Source organism: Octodon degus, unplaced genomic scaffold, assembly GCF_000260255.1.
Source record: "Octodon degus isolate 3935 unplaced genomic scaffold, OctDeg1.0 scaffold00125, whole genome shotgun sequence".
NCBI lineage: Eukaryota > Metazoa > Chordata > Mammalia > Rodentia > Octodontidae > Octodon > Octodon degus.
In genome coordinates this window covers 2,749,022-2,768,516 of record NW_004524701.1, presented here as the reverse complement: position 1 = coordinate 2,768,516, position 19,495 = coordinate 2,749,022, and the positions used below count along the sequence as shown (strand labels likewise).

General features: G+C 36.7%; 1 protein-coding gene across 13 annotated transcripts in view; it reads right to left on the bottom strand.

Moving 5' to 3' along the window:
* Pdlim5 (PDZ and LIM domain 5) overlaps positions 1–18,429 on the bottom strand; it is a 230,076-nt gene extending 211,647 nt beyond the window's left edge. For 12 of the 13 annotated variants that reach the window (XM_023700583.1, XM_023700585.1, XM_004640625.2 and 9 more), the window contains exons 1-2: positions 18,336–18,429; positions 15,301–15,438 (exon numbers count right to left, since the gene is read on the bottom strand). In XM_023700583.1, the coding sequence (XP_023556351.1) occupies positions 15,301–15,396 (96 nt within the window). In that variant the 5' untranslated portion in view covers positions 15,397–15,438; positions 18,336–18,429. Of the gene's footprint in view, positions 1–15,300; positions 15,439–17,114; positions 17,186–18,335 lie in introns of all 13 variants that reach the window. The other variant, XM_023700584.1, reaches the window with a different exon arrangement.
* Between the last annotated feature and the right edge of the window lie 1,066 nt (positions 18,430–19,495).

Below are 19,495 nucleotides of genomic sequence, written 5' to 3'. Positions count from 1 at the left end.
TATATATATATATAGGTGCATATCTAATAGGTGCATGAATTCGACAGAAGCATCCAACACAATCCAGCAGTCCACAACAGTAATGGGTTATCCACAGAAGTTGTTGACTTGGGCCTTTCACAGCTTGGCATATTAATATGGCTTTACTTTATATATCTCGTTTTTATATTTTTCTGCTGGGTAGTTAAGACCAAGATAAAGCAAGACTCCTATAACAAGAAATGTAACTTCTGTATCTGATAAGGTCAGTCAAGTCCCCTCAGGATTTATCCTGTAATCCTGTAACACAGTTTGTAGATCCTTTGTCAGTGTCAGCCATGAGGGTGAGTCATGGACATTGCTTGACCAATTTGCTCTCTGTGAAAGCCTGAGAGAATGTTTTCTCTCCATGTGACCCCCTGTAGGCACACACTACATCATCGATCACATTGCTCTGTGGCCTCATAATCTCCTTGATCAGAAAATTTAAGACACAACTGAGTTACATGATGTCATAGTATAGGTTCTCTATGTCCTGAGTCTTCACTGACCTTGAAAGGCTAGGGTCAAAATGTTGGCAGTCCTTGCAGCCCTTTTATTTCTCTAATTTTTGGTCTGCAAACTTAAGTTGTTAACCTTCCAGAAGAGAAGCGTGTTACTACCCTATAACATGCAATTGGGTTTAACCTCACTATCTGTCTGAATATCAAACATCTTAGGCATAACATGGAACAGGTATTTTCCATCAAGTATTGATATGTTAAACTTTAATTCCCTCCAGAATATGGAGAAAAAAATTTTAAAAATGAAAAATATTTAAAGAATATGAATAAACAATTACATGTTTTTACACAGAAATTTAGAAATCTAACCATATACAGCATTGTAGCAGGACAGTTCTGTGACATTTTTTTTCTTATGTCTTTTTTTCATTTATTACCCTTTAAAAAAAAAACAAAACATTTGCTTGAGACAGTATGTAATAATTAGTATGTCATGACAAGAAGTATGTATTTAGAAGACCAGAATGACAGGCATTCCAAGCATGACCCTTCTGTTATACACTACCATCTTCAGTGCAGTTGCTTGGTTCACAGGTATCAGCATATGTAGTTAGTAAGAGTGAGAATCCTACCAATTAACTGCTAGTTTCAAAAACGTGCTGATGTTTCTCAGGATCACTGCCTTATCCATCTTGTGCGTATAAATGTGTGGCTTTGCCCCTGTTATGTTTCCCACCTTTTCTCTTTGCCCTCTCCTCATTGTCCAATCCTCACATTCTTACTTTCCTTTTAATTGTGTTATACATTCTATTTGTATTTCTTCTTTTGAGTTGTCATACTAGGGAGACTATACAATATTTACACATGTGGGTCTGGTTTATTTCACTTATAAGTACATCTTCAAGTGGCATCCACTTCAATATAAATGCTTCGAGTTTATCATTCTTTATAGCTGAGTAATACTCCATTGTATAAAAATACCACATCCTTTTCAACCATTCTCCATGTGACAGGCATCTTGGTTGTTTCCAAGATTTGGCTATCACAAATTGTGCTACTATAAACACAGGCACACATATATCACTACAGTATGATGTTTTCAGTTCCTCCAGGAAAATTCCCAGTAGGGCGATGGCTGGTTTCAACGGGATTTCCAGTCCTGTTTTTTAAGGAGTCTCCACAAAGATTTCCATAATGGTTGCACCAGTCTACATTCCCACCAGCAGTGGAGAAGGGTTCCTTTTCCCCACAGCCTCTCCAAAATTTGTTGTTGGTTGATTTCTTTATGATAGCCATTCTTTCTGGGGTGAGACGATATCTCAACGTTGTTTTAATTTGCATTTCACGGATGGGTAGTGATGTGGAGCATTTTTTCATATATTTATTTGCTTCTTTAATTTCGTCCTCTGAGAAGTGAGTGTTCATCTCGGATGCCCATTTCTGGACTGGGTCTTTAAATTTTGGGGACTTAATGTGTTTTAGTTTTTTATAAATTCTAGAGAGCAGACATTTGTCTGGGTGCTTATTAGTTAAGATTTTTTCCAAATTGGTGGGTTGTCTTTCACTTTGTTGGTAGTTTCTTTTGATGTGCAAAAACTTCTCAATAAGAGGGGGTTCCAGTTGTTAATTCTTTCAAGTGTTTCCCATGTGATTTTATTTTTGTTCATGAACTCTTTGCCTACCCCATGTCTTCAAGAGTTCCTCCTACTTTCTCTTCCAGGAGATTTAGTGTTTCTGTTTTAATGTTTAGATCTTTAGTCCATTTTGACTTTAGCTTAGTGCATGGTGATAGACCTGGGTCAAGTTTTAGTTTTTGGCATGCAGAGAGCCAGTTTTTCCAGCACCATTATTTAAAGAAGCTATCTTTTTCCAGTAAGCATTTGGCCCCTTTGTCAAAGATCAGGTGGCTGAGCAAGTTCGTAGAGGCCTCTGCATCTTCTAATCTATTCCATTGATCCTCAAGTTTATTTCGTTGCCAATACCATGCTGATTTTATCACAGTAGCTTTGTAGTATAATTTCAAGTCAGGAATTGTAATGCCTCCTCCCTTGTCTTTGTTGTGCAAGATTGCCTTTGCTATTCTAGGTCTTTTCTGGTTCCAAATAAATTTTAGGAATGATTTCTCTAGGTCTGGGAGGTATGTAGGTGGGTACTGCTTATTCATCGATATACTTTTAAAGTATTAATCTCTTCTACAATACAGAGGTTCAAACACTTGTTTTATTTCTGTATTTTAGAAATAAGGTTCAAGATCTTGCTTTACTTATCTCTGTTATTTTCAGTACTGAGCTTTTTTTAAATATTCATTGTAATGAGAAAAAATAAAATAGCAATGAAACAGTTTCAAAATAGGTTAGGAGGACAGTTACAACAATTGATACATTCAATATTGTCTTTGTAGTAGTTATGCAGAGGACAAGATGCAGACACGATATGTTGTCTAAAACAATATTACTACAAATCTTTCCTCTCAATGAATGAACTAAAACAGCTTTATATCTATCCTATCTTGTATATACATAGATAGATTTTTTAATAACAAAATGGTCCTTTATTTACGTACTCTTTTTTTTGTTGTTGTTTTGTAGTACTGAGCTTTTTGATCAGTGCTCAGTAAAGACATAAAATGAACAGCTCCATCCACTGGTACAAGTAGACAATATAGCAAATTCTGCATGCCAGTGTTACTTTTGTGTGTTCTCCATGGATTCTACACATTGTAATTTAGACTTTCCCACGTCCCTGATATAGGCTGTAGAGTTAACAAACGTATTTTCCCTTCCTGAATCTGATTACACATCTCTAAGTATTTATGGAGCAGTTCTATCATTTCTCATGTATTAAAAAAAAAAAAAAATCTGGAAATGTTCAAGTCACTTATGTAAAATGGCATAGCATTATCATATAACCTGTACATATTCTCCTATACACTTTAAATCATCTTGTTTATATCTAATACAATATAAATGACATAAAAATACTTGCTATACTATATTATAGAATAATGACCAAAAACATTTGTACATGTTCGCTATAGATGTAATCTTTTTCTGATAGGCTGAATCTATAGATGCAGAACATGGAGATACAGAGGATCAATTGTGCATTCTCTCCCACTTCCAAGCTCCTTCTCATATTCCATTTCATGTTTCACATGCTCTTCATCAGTAAGTGAAAGGTAACCCTCAGGCTGCGGATGTGGCTCACTGGCAGAGCACTTGGCCAGCATGTTCAAGGCCACAGGTTTGATCAGAAGTAAAAAGGGGTTGGGAGGCAGGCAACTAGCTAGCTCACCCTCTATACCCAAAGCCTAGTACATAATAAAAGGTAAACAGGCATGTATTGACTAATATGTTTTCCTCTTAGGACTCTTGACATGAGCCACTAAGGAGAAAGAGAACACTAGGAAACCATATCAAAGTGACATTCTGCTGTACCAAGAATTTTTCCACATCTCCTGAAATACAGTAAGCAATAATAATAAAACTCCAAGAACTAAGCTTCAATATACCTCAAATGTCTTTGTTGAATTTTTTCCCCAGTGTAACCAAGAACTTTCACTGAAACACAAAACAATCACCTGTCCCTTGTAGGCTCTGCTAATCTCTATGTGTCTCCAGACAAACCTGAGTTTGTGTACAAAGGATAGGCCAGCTCCAGTTTTCCTCTTTGTAAACAGAAGACATAGATGTTCAACTTCCAAACAGTATGAAAATGTTGAGAAGGTCCACTGAGCTTACTATTCAGAGGAAATCCTAAACCCCTCATTGTCTGGTTAAACAAACTTTGGGTTTTTTACTTAATAACTATATGTTTGCATTAGTCTTAATATATCTGAGGATTAAATTCTGTCCTGAAAGTTAATATGAAAAGTCATTTAAAAACTGAACTACTTTAAAACAAATAAATGTAAGGAGTGTGAAGACGAGGAAACTATTATGAGAAAGAAAAGGCTTCTTACAGAATAACTATTCAGCTATTTAAAGACTATATTGTGCAATAACACGTGACATGCATGTACATGTTTGTTGTGCATGATAGTAAAAGACAAAAGTAGAATTAATGGATCTAGAAAACAAATCCTGGCTGACATGTAGAAAGACTATACCTTTGAAGACAGGGAATATATAGAGTATAATGTAAATTCTGGGACATTTCCTATATATTTAAACCAAGATAAAATACAAAAGTGGGGAGCTAGGTGTGATGGCCCAGTCCTTTAAATCCTATAATTCCAGCACTTGGGAGGCTGAGGCAGGAGAATTGCCACAATTTGAGGCCAGCCTGGACTGTATCATAGTAAGTTCAAGGCCAGCCTTAACTACATAGCAAGAAAAAAGAAAAGCAGAAAGGAAGAAAAAAGAAAAAAAAAGTTAGTTTCATCAAACTTCATTATCCATTAAATCTATCAATTTTGTACATTAACAAATCTAAAAGATTTGACTGCAACCCAGCTTTCCATTTGTCCTCTATTTAATAACTATCCCTTAAATCACTAGTTACTAGATCATATATTGGGAATTCTAATGTAATCTGGATAAATAAGATCCATTATAGATTTTCTAATTAGTGAGAAAGGCTTATGGTTTAACAAAATACATATTTGTATTACTTAAACTCTACTACTTAGAAATCTAACAGAGGCCAAAAGTTGGAACTGATGTATCAGTTCCAGAAACATTAAAAGACTATAGCCAGTCTTTTTTACTTAATGTAATCATTTAGCTCAATCGTGAGCTGCATTATAAAACTTAGTACACCAAATTATCATTCCATAATTCTCTTACCAATTAATGTTCTCTATTACATTTTAAAGTATTAACATACTATAAGCAGCATGTTAAAAGTCCTTCATCTCTTGTCAAAAAGGTGCTTATAGCAACAGAAGTATACCTAAGACTAGCACTACAGATTACTAAGAATGCTGGGGGGGTTTTCCCAGAAACTTCACATATAGCAACTAAGCTCTAAAAAGTCAAAAGACTAGTGGTTGGGAAAAAGAAGATCCATCACATTATTTAGTCCATGGCAGTTCAGATTCCAAGTAACTTTGCATTAACATTTCTTTTGCTAAAGTGATTTAAGCACCAATAGTTCTACAATAAAAAAAACTTAGTGAAAAGAATCCTACATATGGTTCCCAAAATCAAGATAAAAAATGAAACCCAACTGATATAAAGGGAACATGAGAAATTATTTTTTAAATACAGAATACTGAATCCCTAAATATCCTTAATTCAAAGTCTAAGGCCAGGGAGATGGCTCAGTAGAATAAGCACTTCCCTGGCAAGCGCAAGGGTCTGAGTTCAATCCCCGATTCCCCCCCCCCCAAAAAAAAAATCAAAATCAAAGTCTAAGGCAAAGTCCCAGAATCATTAACTTTTACAATCTCACTGATGATTTGAATAACTAGTCTGGAAACTCATCATGATTTTTCCTCACTATTAGCAGCTACTCCCATATACAAAAGTCATTAATTCTATAGCATCTGTTCTTTACAAAACACACACACACACACACACACACACACACACACACACAACCTGTCTCTAGCCAAGCCTGCCATCTATTCAGAGAACTCACTACCAAATAAGTATAATTTTCTGAAATGGAAAGAGGTGCATATAAAAAATAAATAAAAATGCCTAGTATAAAAAAGGTAAACCATTTATGGGATACCTCAAAGTTAGGAGCATAGACACGGGTGAAGGGAATAGCCAAAACTACCTGGGTAACACTGATCATGTTTATATTCTTTCTTCAGAAAATCTCTAATGGAGCTTAAAAAACATGTTTTCTTTTTTCTATCTTTAGAGAAGGGTCTACAAGGTGTTCAGGGTCTCACTACTAGATCAGACTAGTAGTGATTCTCCTGTTTACAGCCTCCCAACAGCTGGGATTACAGGTGAGTGCCACCACATCCACTCTCAATTGCAGCCTCAGCACGCCCCAGGGGTGGGGCCTGCACAGCAGGTTGAGGATTGAACCCCCCAGCCCGCGCTTTAATCTGCTGAGCTATCTGGCTGGCCCAAAACATGTTTTCTAAAGCTTATTTCTTCACTTCCTGTACTTTTTCTCAAAAACAGAAATACTTTTATAACATCTACAACCTGTACCTAGATAATTAAATTTACTACCTCTAGAAGTTAGTGTCTTAGAAATCATGTGAAAAATGCTGGGCTATTAATCAGATCCTACTATAATTTGGCTCTTACATGTCTCAAAGCCCCACGCCTCTACCTCTCCACCTCTCTTTTGTGTCCAGGTCACAAGGTAAACAATTTCACATACATGCGCTCTCTCCATGATATGCAAGTCCCTACACAGAGGCCTAAGAGTAACAGATCTACTCAGTTATAGACTAAAGCCCCTGTAAAGAGCCAAAATAAATATTTCCTTATAAGCTGATTATCTGAGGTATTTGCTGCAATAATAGAATAGTGACAGATCTCCAATTGAGCTCAATCACAGCACTCAAATTCCTGATCTAGTCAATGATAATTTGGTTCCATCATTAAGTAGCATTAAATTACTCTTTGACAAATCAGTATTTACCTGGGATACTTATGAAGAATAGTGACTACTGTTCAATCAATTTTGGATATTTGGGGGAAGGACATTTAATAATTAACTGACAGGATCCAATCCTTACCTAATTTAAAACTCTTTTTACAACATTTAGAAACTCACAGCAGCACATTAAAAAGAAATTCCTCCTTCACCCATCTTTACCACATAAAATACAATGATCCTGGGCATCTTTATTTTTCATTACCATGGTTACCAACAGATCCACCTTAATGTTTATACAGCTAAAATGAAGAAATATATTACACCACACATGAGTAACAACCTCACATGCCTGACTCACTCTATAAACCTATGTAGCGTCAAGTAAGCTCCACTAACAAATAAATGTTGATATAAAAACATATAAGTTTTATAAGGGTGAATTTACTGCTCCACAACCATGTCAAACACCTCATAACAGTTAGTTCCTACAATAAGACTAAAAACCATTCAATATATCTAGCTATAGGAGAAGTTCCAGTGATAATAACCTCAAATCCATTAAGTATGATTTGCTTAATTTTTCAAAAAATCTACAATGACAATATGCCAAAAAGCATTCCACAAAAACAAAACTAAATATTTTTGGCCAGGTAATTGGGAATATTATTCTAACATAAAGAGGAAATATATTTAAAAATAGCAAACTAGATAATTACTGACAGAAGATCTAGATTAAGGAATTAAAAAACTACCCTAAGAAATGAATGGTGTCATTTAAGGAGAGGCATAATTTCACTTTATATATTTTCTTGCAAATTAGGAATCAGCAAACCACATTAAAACAGAGCAACACTGTGATTAAGTCCTATAGCAAAGAGACGGCCATCGTAGTGCACACTTGTAATACCAGCAGTCTGGGAGGGAGGGAGGGAGGGAGGTATGGGGGTGGGAGCAGGGGGAGGGGAGAGAGAAAGGGGAGAAGAAATAGGGGAGAGGGGGTGATGGGATACAGGAAAAGGAGAGGGAAGAGGAGAGGGGAGGACAGAGGAAAGGAGAGGGGAAAGGAGGAGGGGAAAAAAAACAAAGGGAGAGAACGAGGGAAGAAAAAAGGAGAAAGTAAGAAAAGCAAAGCAGAGCAAAAATAGTCATACAGAAACTGACCCAAAAGATCAAAACTGAAAAGATCAAAGTCTGCTGAAAGTCATGTTAGTACAGGTAACATGGGGGAAAATGTATCCTCATATTGTGGGTAGGCATTCTCATATTGTAGAGATATTGCCAATATCAATCAAAAGTGCAAATACATGCAATGATTTGACTTTATCTAATGAATATACTCGGTGTATATGCATGTGTGTGTGCAAAAATTATACTTCAGTGTCGGTAAAAGTAAAATCGAAAGAACTATGTCTGTCAATAGGAACTGGTTAAATAAATTACCAGTCCAAACACAATGCAGCTATTTTTAAAAAGTGAAGATATATTTACAAGTTTAGGTTAAAAGAAAAAGAAAAAAAATGCCAACAAATAATTTTTTTTTCTCTTTAAGGATACTGTTTGTGATGAGAGTCAAATTAGAAGGCTCTACATACATATCTTAATACAAATTATTTCTAGAGGTATACACCAGAAACTACTAAAACTTGCTATGCAGGTAAAAATGAATGACAAGAAAATAGGACTCTTCCCTTCATATTCTAACTTTTGGATTTTGAAAATGGGAATTGAACTCAAGATCCCATGCTTGCCAGGCAGGCACCATGCTGCTGAGCTATATCCCCAGCCCAAAATTCTGAATTTGGGACCATATGAGTATCTCACCTAATAAACAAATTAAAGAAACATTTAAAGCAGGGTAGGGTAAAAGAATAAGCAATGTTTATTAAATGTCAGATTTGACTCAATAAATAACTGTTTCTGGGCTGGCCACGTAGCTCAGAGGTTTAAAGTGCCTGCTTAGGAGAGGCATCCACCAGGGTTCCATCCCCAGCTTGCCATACTGGCCCCACCCCTGGGGCATGCTGAGACAGCAACTGAGACTGGGCATGGTGGCACGTGCCTGTAATCCCAGGGATTGGAAGGCTGAAAACAGGAGGATCACTACAAGTCTGATCTGTTTAGGGAGACCCTGTAGACCTTGTACTAAATACATTAAAAAAATAAAAATAAAAGTAACTTTCTGTTGTGTTTTAAAAAGTACCCTTTACTTTCCTCCTAACTTTTTCTCTTAACTTTTCAACTTCATTTTCTGCTGTTAACTTCTCCAGTTCATGGTCTACTCAGCCTACCAGGAAAATTTGCTACCACTGCTCAGCTGTCTCAGTACTGCTATAACTGCCAACAAAGTCAATGAACTTTGTCCCAGTAATTATCATACAAAATGGGTGAGGATAACAAAATATGAGCTTTAAAAGACATCTGAGTATTTACAAAAGTGTGACTAACCCCAACAAGAAAGTAAGCAAGACTTAAAAAATTCAGTTAAAAACATTAGAAAAAATTTCCAAACCAAACTTCGGGTACTGATACAACACTGTTTTGTCAATTTGTTTGTCACCTAAAGAAATATTCTGATTTTCTTTGTCAATTAAAAACCAAACCTGTTTTCTCAAGAGAAATACGCAGTGACTCTACACCTAGAATACCTCACCAAACCATGGATATCATGGCCAGTGCTCTTTGGTAACTGAGGCCAATTTCTTCTCATTTCATTCTATTATGTCATTTTCTTGAAAATGCATACATAGTGGTATATTGCTAATGAGACATGTTAGTGTCTCATTCTATCAAGCTCTATACTGCATACTCAGTATTTCTGAATCTCAAAACTAAAATAAACACCTAGTCTCACCTGCCAAAGCTGAAACATAATAACCCCTTATAAGATGCCAAAGGTACAATTCCTTTTTTATCCAGAGAAATATTTGCTTCTAGACTAACTAAATAATATCAGATTTCCCCTCTTTGCAGTGACAACTGGGGCAAAAGGATATGACTGGTCCTGAGGATACAGGAGTCATGGTAAGAACTGCAAACAGGATGTTAAAAACAAAGACAACCAACCATATAATCGTAGGCACACTGATCAAGGCCATCATAACGTCAAGCTCTTTTCCTCCAAAGTAATAGAAAATAAATCTATTGGCTTAAATCAATATTCTCAGTTTAAGTAATGACACTATACTTAACTCATGAGTAGGTGAACAGGTTATATGACAACCTTCTTTCCTCAGGTCTAAACTGTTATTCTTACTTTACTCAACCCTTTCTGTACTGTTTTCTCCATCAAATCTGAAAGTGCTGTCTACCAGTGAAATTTTTCTAGAAAATAACTTCTCTAAATGACAAACATTTGTTAAAATTTAAGTCTTTTTTTCACTAATTTTCAATAAAACATACTAAGATTTTTCACTTATTATTAAAAGTACCTTCAGAATTATCTTGAGATTCTTTACACTAGTGACCACTAGTGATAAAAAATTACCACACGAGAAAAGACAGTCTCTGAGTCACATACAAAAGGCAATTAATGTTTTATAAGTAGAAAGTGAACATACATATGAAATATACATTATGTAGATACATAAACTAAATTAACTTTCCAAGTTGGCATAGTGACAGGGTATTTGGGAGGGAATGTAAAAGAAAATACCCATAGCTTAAAATTAACAATAGGCCCATTTATTCAAGGTAGGATAGCTCTCCCATTTCTGCTTGAAAGGACTGAAAGTCTTTCTGTCTTCCTCCAGGAGGGAAACTGCAGCTGGCAAGTCTGCAGAATCATTCAAATATATTCACAAGACTCAAGAAATGGCAGGCAAAGTCTTCACCCTTACTCTGCACTGAAAGCAGAAAAATGTTGATGTACAGGTGTTCAAACTCCCTCTTTCAAGGGCCATTTCAATCAGTTTCTTCTGAAGGAAGCCAATCCCTACACAAAAGATTAATAGCCACAAAAACTGAGAAACAACATCTTTGTTATTTCATTAGATGTTTTCTTGTGACAAGTCTTAAAGATACCAATTAGGAATATAGCATTGTGCTTATTTCTTTACTACTAACCTTTAGTGCAGTATTCCCATAACTAATTGAACAAATAAGTTCACAGTAAAGTGTTTCACAATTTTGTCTTACTCTATTCTGTTATGTTCCCAAATAAGGCTCCATACTCCAAGAAATGAAAATTTTCTTCTCCTTTTCAAATTCAATTTTTAAAAAAGCTTCAGTACCTATAACAATTATTCTCCCTTACCTTGAGAATCAAAGTAAACCTCATTCTATTGAACTAAACAAATCTCCAAAATGTTTGTTTATGGAGAATTCAGACAACTTCTTTTCTAAGTCAAAATACCGACAGTGAAGAAAAAAAGCTATATATAACACAGTCAACTATTTCAGCTTTAGGATGTTGAACTTAAAAGATGTAACTCATAAATATATAATCTTCCATCATGAGAAACACCAACTTGCCAAAACATAGACTCAATTGAGAAACAAGTCTCCTATTTCTTCTTATAAAATATACTGGAAAGACCAACAACAAAACCCACATTACAACAATGAAACCCATCCTAGCATTTCATGGCTGTAGGGCAATTCCCATAAACACAGGGTCATAAAAAGCCTGCAAACTCCCCTAGCCAGCACTACATTTTAAGGAAAGAAAATTAAAGACAAAGATGTGCTCATGCACTTCAGATCATGCAGATCTGAGTGTCTCCAAAAACAGGAGAAACTGCCTATGACCCATCTTAGAAATCCACACATAGAATACCACATAAAATTCCTACAACTAAGTTTAAAAAAAAAAAAAAAAAAAAAAAACTGTGTGACACATTAAAATTTTATAGCTTACTTTCTTTACAAAACAAATCCTATTTAGTATTTTCATAGGCTGGCATAACAAAACCTCAAGAAAACAGAATGTTCAAGTTCTTGCCAGTGACTTATTTATCTCAAAACACAACTTGATGCCCCAGAGTTCCAATGTTATAAAAGAATGTAAATAGCCCTTTAGGGCCCACAAAATATCTGACCAAAGGAAAAATAACATAATTTGAACTCTAAAAACAAAAATGCAGATTTCCAATTCAGCATAGACATCTGACTTTTTTTTTATAATTTCAGAAACTAGAAGTTAAAAAAAGTCATGTTTCTTACAACTGTGGGGAACTTAATGTTTCCAATGTATAAATAATCTTTTTAACTTACTATTAGTTTAAAAGGTAGCGATTGAGAGAATCCTAAGAACTTCATATGCATCTTTAAAATAAGAAAATCATTAAATTACATGTTTTAAGGCATGCTTTTAGGTTTCAACTGCTTCTTGATACTATTAATTAAAGAAACCAGTGATCACTGAAAAATAGCCTAGTAATTTTACATAATAAAGGTTAAATAGAATCAGAGGACTAATTAGCATGAGTTAAAATGCTAACGTATAACATGTATAACATTAATAATTTTACCACAATATAAATTAGTTATAGGCATACACTGTCATTAAGCAATGTTACTAGGCATGTTTAAACCACATTAGGGGTTAAAAATAACCATACTGAAAGGCCAACAGCCTAGCAGCCCAGTTGAGCCAACATTCCCTTCTTTCCTCCCCCTCTTCTTCCAATCCTTTCCAGTTCAGAATGAATTGCATGCCCCACTGCACAAGGCCCAAAAAGGTCACAGTACATGGCAGAGACTTTTGTAAGAGAACAGAAATAACTCGGCAGCTTTGTTACCTTAGTCTCTTTTAATCAGTAGGTTCAAAATCCTTTAATTAGCACTCTGTCTACATAAGGAAAGCATTTTGCCGTGCCAGAGGAAGGCACTACGTATGTACACAGTGTTCCGTTGTATCAGCATCACAACATGGAGCTAGCACTTCAGATTTTCTGCCAGGGAACCAAAGCATGTGAAACTATTTCAACTCATGGTATCAGACAACTTACACTAACCACTTATAGTTCTATTACTGAAAAACAAAGTAATCATTACACTTGCTTCAGATAAGTATAAATTTGATTTTGGACCTTTTTTTAGCCAAAAATTGTAGTATTTTATACTACACAGTACCCTTCTTAACTCAAAACACTATAAAATAATGTTAAAACACAAGTAGACATTATTCTGTCCTTGTAACTGGTCTGTAGTAGATAGAAGAAAACACTTCCTGCCCCAAACAGGAATAAATCACAACACATATTTTCACTGTCGACTTACGTAATATTTCCTTACAAAATCTAATGACCCAGAATCACAATAGAAATGGGTGATAAATTTAAAATAACTTTGAAAATCTACAAAATAATGAAACTTACCCTAGTTAAAAAGAGTATTTGCAGTATTTTAATTGCAATATACTAGGTAATACAGTTTTAATCCTTCAAAATCAAGTTAAAGATACATATACAGTTAAAAGCAAGCATGTAAGATGCAGAGTATATGTATATCCATATTTGTACATCTATACATGTACATATACCTGTAGTTAAACAAAATTAAAAACCATCTAAATATCTAAGAAACAATCTAACTGAATATAAGATAAAGTGACTTATTAGAGGCAGCCTAGCATAACAGCTTGAAAGTCAGCATTTCCAGACAAGCCATCCACTCACAGTACTTCTCTACAATGGAAAAAAAAACCCTATTTCAGATTGCTGTAAACATTAAGTACAGTGATACATTTATAACATTTGGCAAAAAAATTCCAAGGAATCTTGGTAAGACTTGCACTGGAAAAAAGGAGTATGGAATAGGTATGTTCATGGGTAATTCAAATGTGTAAACTGATACAACTTATTAAAATGATCTATATATTTATATATGTATGTATGAATTATATCATATCTACTACAGCACTGTTGATAATAACAATTTGAAACACAAAAGCCATTCTATGGTAGGTTAATTAAATAAATGATGTTTCTATAAAAAGAAGCATCCTTATTTATTAATAGGGAAAGCCCTTCCATGGTAAGTTGTTGAGAAAAAAAATATAGAATTGCATATAAGATACTATGACTTGATTAAAAGAAGAGTAGAAATTCATACTTATCAGAAGAAAACATTTTGAGTTGTCACCATCAAGAAATGATAAATATCTGGGGACATAATTGTTTTGTGATACCCCATTACATTTTGGTCTGATGTTTTTATGTATATTAAAAATTCAAAACAAGAAAGTCATATTTATCTGAATACAAAGAATTTCTAAAAAGTTGCACAGTAATTAATAGAAATAATTACCTATTGATGTAGGTGGAACTGTATCATGCAGACTTTAGGGTCAGTAAGTAGAAGCAATTATTATTCCCCTCATCAGTAACATCACCATGAACACATTCTTAAACTATATCACAGAATACATTCAAGTAATTATATAAGCAGGTAAAAGGCCGAATCGCCATTACTCATAGATATATAGGTGGACATTAAGACCTTCATTCTCTTTTTAAAGTTAAATAGCATTTGACCATTTTACTGTTGCCTATCACATCCCCCAGAAAGCCAGCTAAGGAAATACCTAAAACGGTCATTGTATTCAGTTTTTCATCAACGATTTTTAATAAAACAGATTTGAAGCAAAAAGAACATAAGAAACCCAAAGTAAAAATAAGGAGGCAAAGAAAACCAGATATTACAAAATAGGAAGATCTTTTTCAAATGGAAAGGGAACAAGAGGTGGAAAGGAGTTAGGAAAGGGAGACAAGGATTGTTTTTAAAGAGTTAAAACAACAGAAATACACCTTTTGCAGATGCAGAGGGGAAGAAGAGCTAGCAGGAGTTCAGGAGAGAAAGAGAAAAAAGTTAAGATGTGTTACATACAAATACAAGCTCCCCACAATAAATGTAATCATTATTTACTGCAAATACATAGTAATACAAAATAAATACATAGTACAATTTTATAAAATTACATATAAAGAAACCAAAGCTAAAGCATTGGGGAATAGAATTGCATATAAGATACTATGACTTGATTAAAAGAAGAGTAGAAATTCTCTTCTAAATTGGGGAATTTTGAGCAGTTCAAAATTTTAGGCTCTGCTCCCTAAATTCTTTTCCATTTATTTTTTTGCTGATATAAGGAAAGCTGAAAATAAGCTAGATTGAAATAAATTGTTTTTGCTAATTCCTTTCCCCCATCCTTTATTAGAGCTCTATCTAAATTTCCCAAGAAAACATCCCACAAACAACTGTAACAAACATAGCGTGAGTCAACAGAATTCAGCAACACAGCCCAAGGTTTCTAGAACTGAGCACTGAATGAACATTTGTAATAAAGTCTGTAAAGTTTGCTTACACTAGAGATTGTCAGAGGCATGTTGAAATCCTTGCCACCTTGCAGTCGGAAGCCCCACGGAGCTGGGCCAACCAAGGATACACTGTAGTTGCTCATGGTTCCAATAGCTCAAATTAGAATGCCAGGCAATGAAGGAAACTGAAAGAAAATGAGATCCATAACAAAAATGTTTCCTTGAAACCCTATGCTCTATCTAAAGGCATTTAGGACAAAGCTAACTAAATTTCAGTATTGGGGAGGGTGAAGGGACATAAGTTCTTCATGAATTTTAGTCCAAGAAGAGAAATCTATTATCTACATAATATAAAACTTTTACACTCGTGCAATTTGAGCCTAAAAAATACTTATCAGAATCTTTGATCACTTTTACAAGTTGTTACAATTCAATTTTGTAGTTTCTTGAATACAAAGTTCAGTTAACTGTACCTTACAATGCTGTTAAGTATGTAAGAACAAGTTCTGGGGGAGGGAGGCATGATAAGTGTTCTAGGAGTAGAATCCAGGGCCTTGTACATGTCAGGCAAGTGCTCCATCACCAAGCTACACCTTCAAAAGCAAGATCTTACTTCAGATTTAATTCAAAATGATTTTCCCTTGTTCTCCATCTCACACTCCTTGTGCTGGCAAGAGTCCTTCAAGTTCACTTAATTTATAATACATAAGAGGAACTAAAAGTCCGTAGATTCCCATTCGGGTTTTCTAAATGCTTAATTTTTTAAAATTAAAAACTGGTGCTTACTGGACAAAACCCATCTCCAGTCATGAACTACACTTCATATTCCCTTTTACCCAGACAATGTATTTTCTACACCTACATATTTGCTCTTCCTTCAGATAGACAATGATAGGCAAGCCTTTATTTAGCACAGCACAGCAGATGTTTTAGTAAGAATCTGCTTTTTGTTGTACATATGCACCTCTTTAGGCCAAGCAGAGAGTAAGCATTTACTACCCCATGAAAAAGACAATGACTAAAAATGGCACAGGTACAAGGCTAAGCTTAACTCATGAACTTGAATGGGAGCTTTAGAAAAGAACCAGTGTTTCAGTATTTTCTTTTTTCTGTTTTGCTGTACATGTGCTCACGATGACTCTATCATAACACTTTTAAATTTTTTTTAAAAGTCTGACTTGGAATTTCCTATGGGTAATTACAACGACAGGAGACAATGGGAAAAACGAAGTTTTTTATTTAATGAAATAGTAAAAAACATAACATTGCTTTTTAAAAAATATTAACGCTACAACAGGTATATAAAATTATAACTTTAAAACAAAGCTGTTTCCTTAGAAAAGTCTGAGCTCTTAAGACAAATAACTACCTTATACTATTACTCTTCTTCAAATATTTTTTTTTTCATTTTTAAAACCTACTCAAAATTTCTATCTCATCACACCAAATTCATAATAGCAAATTTGAACCACTGGGTATACATAAAGCAAACAGATTCCTTCATCTCAAAATGGGAAAATGAAATAATACTTAGGGTTAGGGATCTTAGTCAAGAAAAATTCTTAGTTCAAGAAAAATAATTAGGAAATAATGTGAACTGTATCTATCTAGAAAGTCAATAGGTTTTTTCCAATGACACAGTGGTACACTTAACTCCTAGGCAATGACACAGTCCCTCACTACTGAAGCAGCAAGCAAGCCACTATAAAAGAGTCAAAGGCTATATTAAAAGTCAAATTGTTATACAGTAAAAACGAAGACTCTGGGAGTTAACATAAAGCTACATATTCAGTTAATTGCCTTCCCACTGTAAAAAGAGACTTTCATGAAACTTGTAGAGAAAATTTTAGTATTGACATACAATACAAATCAGGAGTGTGTAAAAGCCAAGTGATATTTTCCAGGCTATTGTCCTCATTTTTTAATCTTCAACTTGTGACAAGAAAAGAATGTGAAAGGCCCTAATTCCTCTGATCTCACTTTTCCCTACATGAAAAAATATAGTAAGTTTACTTGGGGACCTCCTTTTTGATATGGCCATTTTTTATCAAGATTGTTACTACTGGAAAGGTCATAGCCACACTACAAAACCATCGTTTTTTCTAGATTCTCCTAGCTTTACTTGGAATTCTTTCATATTAAAATATTCTGATCCCTAAGCAATGGCAATATTTTCATTGGCCTATCCTGGGTCTCCTCCGATTATTAGTGCCCAAACCTGTCATAAAATACCAAGCACGCAGGAAATAGTCTATTCTGCTTTCAAACACACGGAATAAGTTGGAATTTCTCTATGGTTGTGGATCTTCTTTTAGGTCAAGTCTCACCGTCTACTCTAGGACCAGAGAGAGAAGTCTGGTGTTTCCCGCACTTAGGTCCCAACTTCTCTGGATAGGTGGTGGGACTATCCAGAGAACTCGCGACTCACGGTGACAAGGCAGAGAATTGCTTTTTCCCTATGCAAAGAACGGAGGTAGAGCTGAACAGCTAAAGCCACAGGAAACCAGGGTGAGTTTTCAAACAGAACTAAATAAAACTGCGGGGCGTGTTGGGGAAGCAGGCTCGGGAGAGATCTGGAGTCAGGCACACCCCGGACCTGCCCCGACGGATCTGGGGTCACACACACCCTGGACCCGCCCCGCCCAGCCGGCCACGCATCTGCTCCCGAGCTCCGCAGTCTGCACTCCCTTCCTTCCCCTCTCCCACAGTCAGGCGCCCCAAAGGCGCTGTCTCACCCACGCCCTACACCCGCCAAGCCCCAAATCTGGGCTCGTGACAGACTTGTTGTGAAGAGAGCTTTACTCTGGGCGCTCGAGTTTTCCTGAAACAGGTTCCAGCGTTCTCTGAGCCCTGGGGCGCGCAGGCGGGCGAGCACACGAACTAACTCGCCCTCGCGGCGGCCCGCAGGTCCCGCACAGTCCGCGGCGAGGGCCCCGCACGCCGGCCGGCTCCGCGTTGCCCCACCGCACCTGAGGCGCCGCCGTGCCCCCTCCTCCGCCTCCTCCAGAGCGGTCCGACCCTGTGCTCCCCTCCTCCCGGCCCTGCCGGGAAGCCGAGGCTCCCCACCCAGGCGGCCGCTCACCTCGGAACGCGCGCCGCGTTGCCTCCGCCTCAGACTAGCGCTGACAAGTGACTCGCCGGGCGCGCGCGGTCCCGAGCCCGGGGAACTTCCGCCTCCCCGCCCCGCCCCGCCCAGACGGCCCCGCCCCCTCTGGTTTGGCCACGCCCACCGCCCGGCGTCCCGCAGGGAGCCGGCGCTCTGGCGCTGGGGGACGGGCTCGCGCCACCCCGGAAAACGCGCGCTCACGAGTTTCGGTGGGAGTGGCCGGGGGACTTCGAGCGGCACCTGGCAGGGGCTTGGCCTTCTGAGTATCTGTTTTGTAGCTGTGCGTTTCTTTCTCCGGAAACTTGATGGCACGCTGTGGCCTGGCTAAAAATAGAAAGGGGCTCCGGGTAAATCCCTCTCTGAGGGCTCACTGGCCTCTGCCTTGCTTTTGGAGAGACTTTATACTCTGGGAAGTGCAAACCCTGAAGTTTGGTTGTCAGGAAGGTGAAAATCGCTAAGCTAATAGAGGTTAAATAAATCTGTCCTCGCCGGAAGACGGTGACAGAAAGCAGGAACCAAAGGGATTCAGCCACTCTCTCCTGGGCTGGTTTCTCTGAAGTCCAAATAGCCACTTCCCAGCTCTATAAAGTTGCCTGTTGTAGCCGGATTCACAAGCCAACGTGAATGTTCGGTGCACACAAAAAAAGGAGCTTGTAGACGACCACGTTGTAAATTGGCTTTTTAAAAGGTGAAACCGAAAATTCCTAGCAAATACACGGATATAAGAAAAGGTGAACTTCATGAGGTCCTCGAAGTCCAAGCGAAATTCAAAGCCTCAAATCTCCTCTGTCTAAGACAGCCCTAGCCACTTGTGGCTAGCAAAAATGTGAAATATGACTCCTGGGAGTGAGACAATTTTTTGTTTTATATAATTTTCATTAACTTTAAAAGCAGATAGGACAACATACTTGCATTAAACACACCTTTGGGTAGGACATTTCACTTAGGAAATTTTAGAACCCAAGTTGAGATATGTGGAAAGTATAAAGTGCACAAACTTCAAAGCCAGTTTAAAAAAGAACCTCAATATTTTTTATGTTGATGACATGCTGCAATACTGTTTTTACATTTGGTTAAGTAAAATACAGTATTAAATTCAGTTGACCTTTTAGAAATGCGGATACTAGAAAATTTAA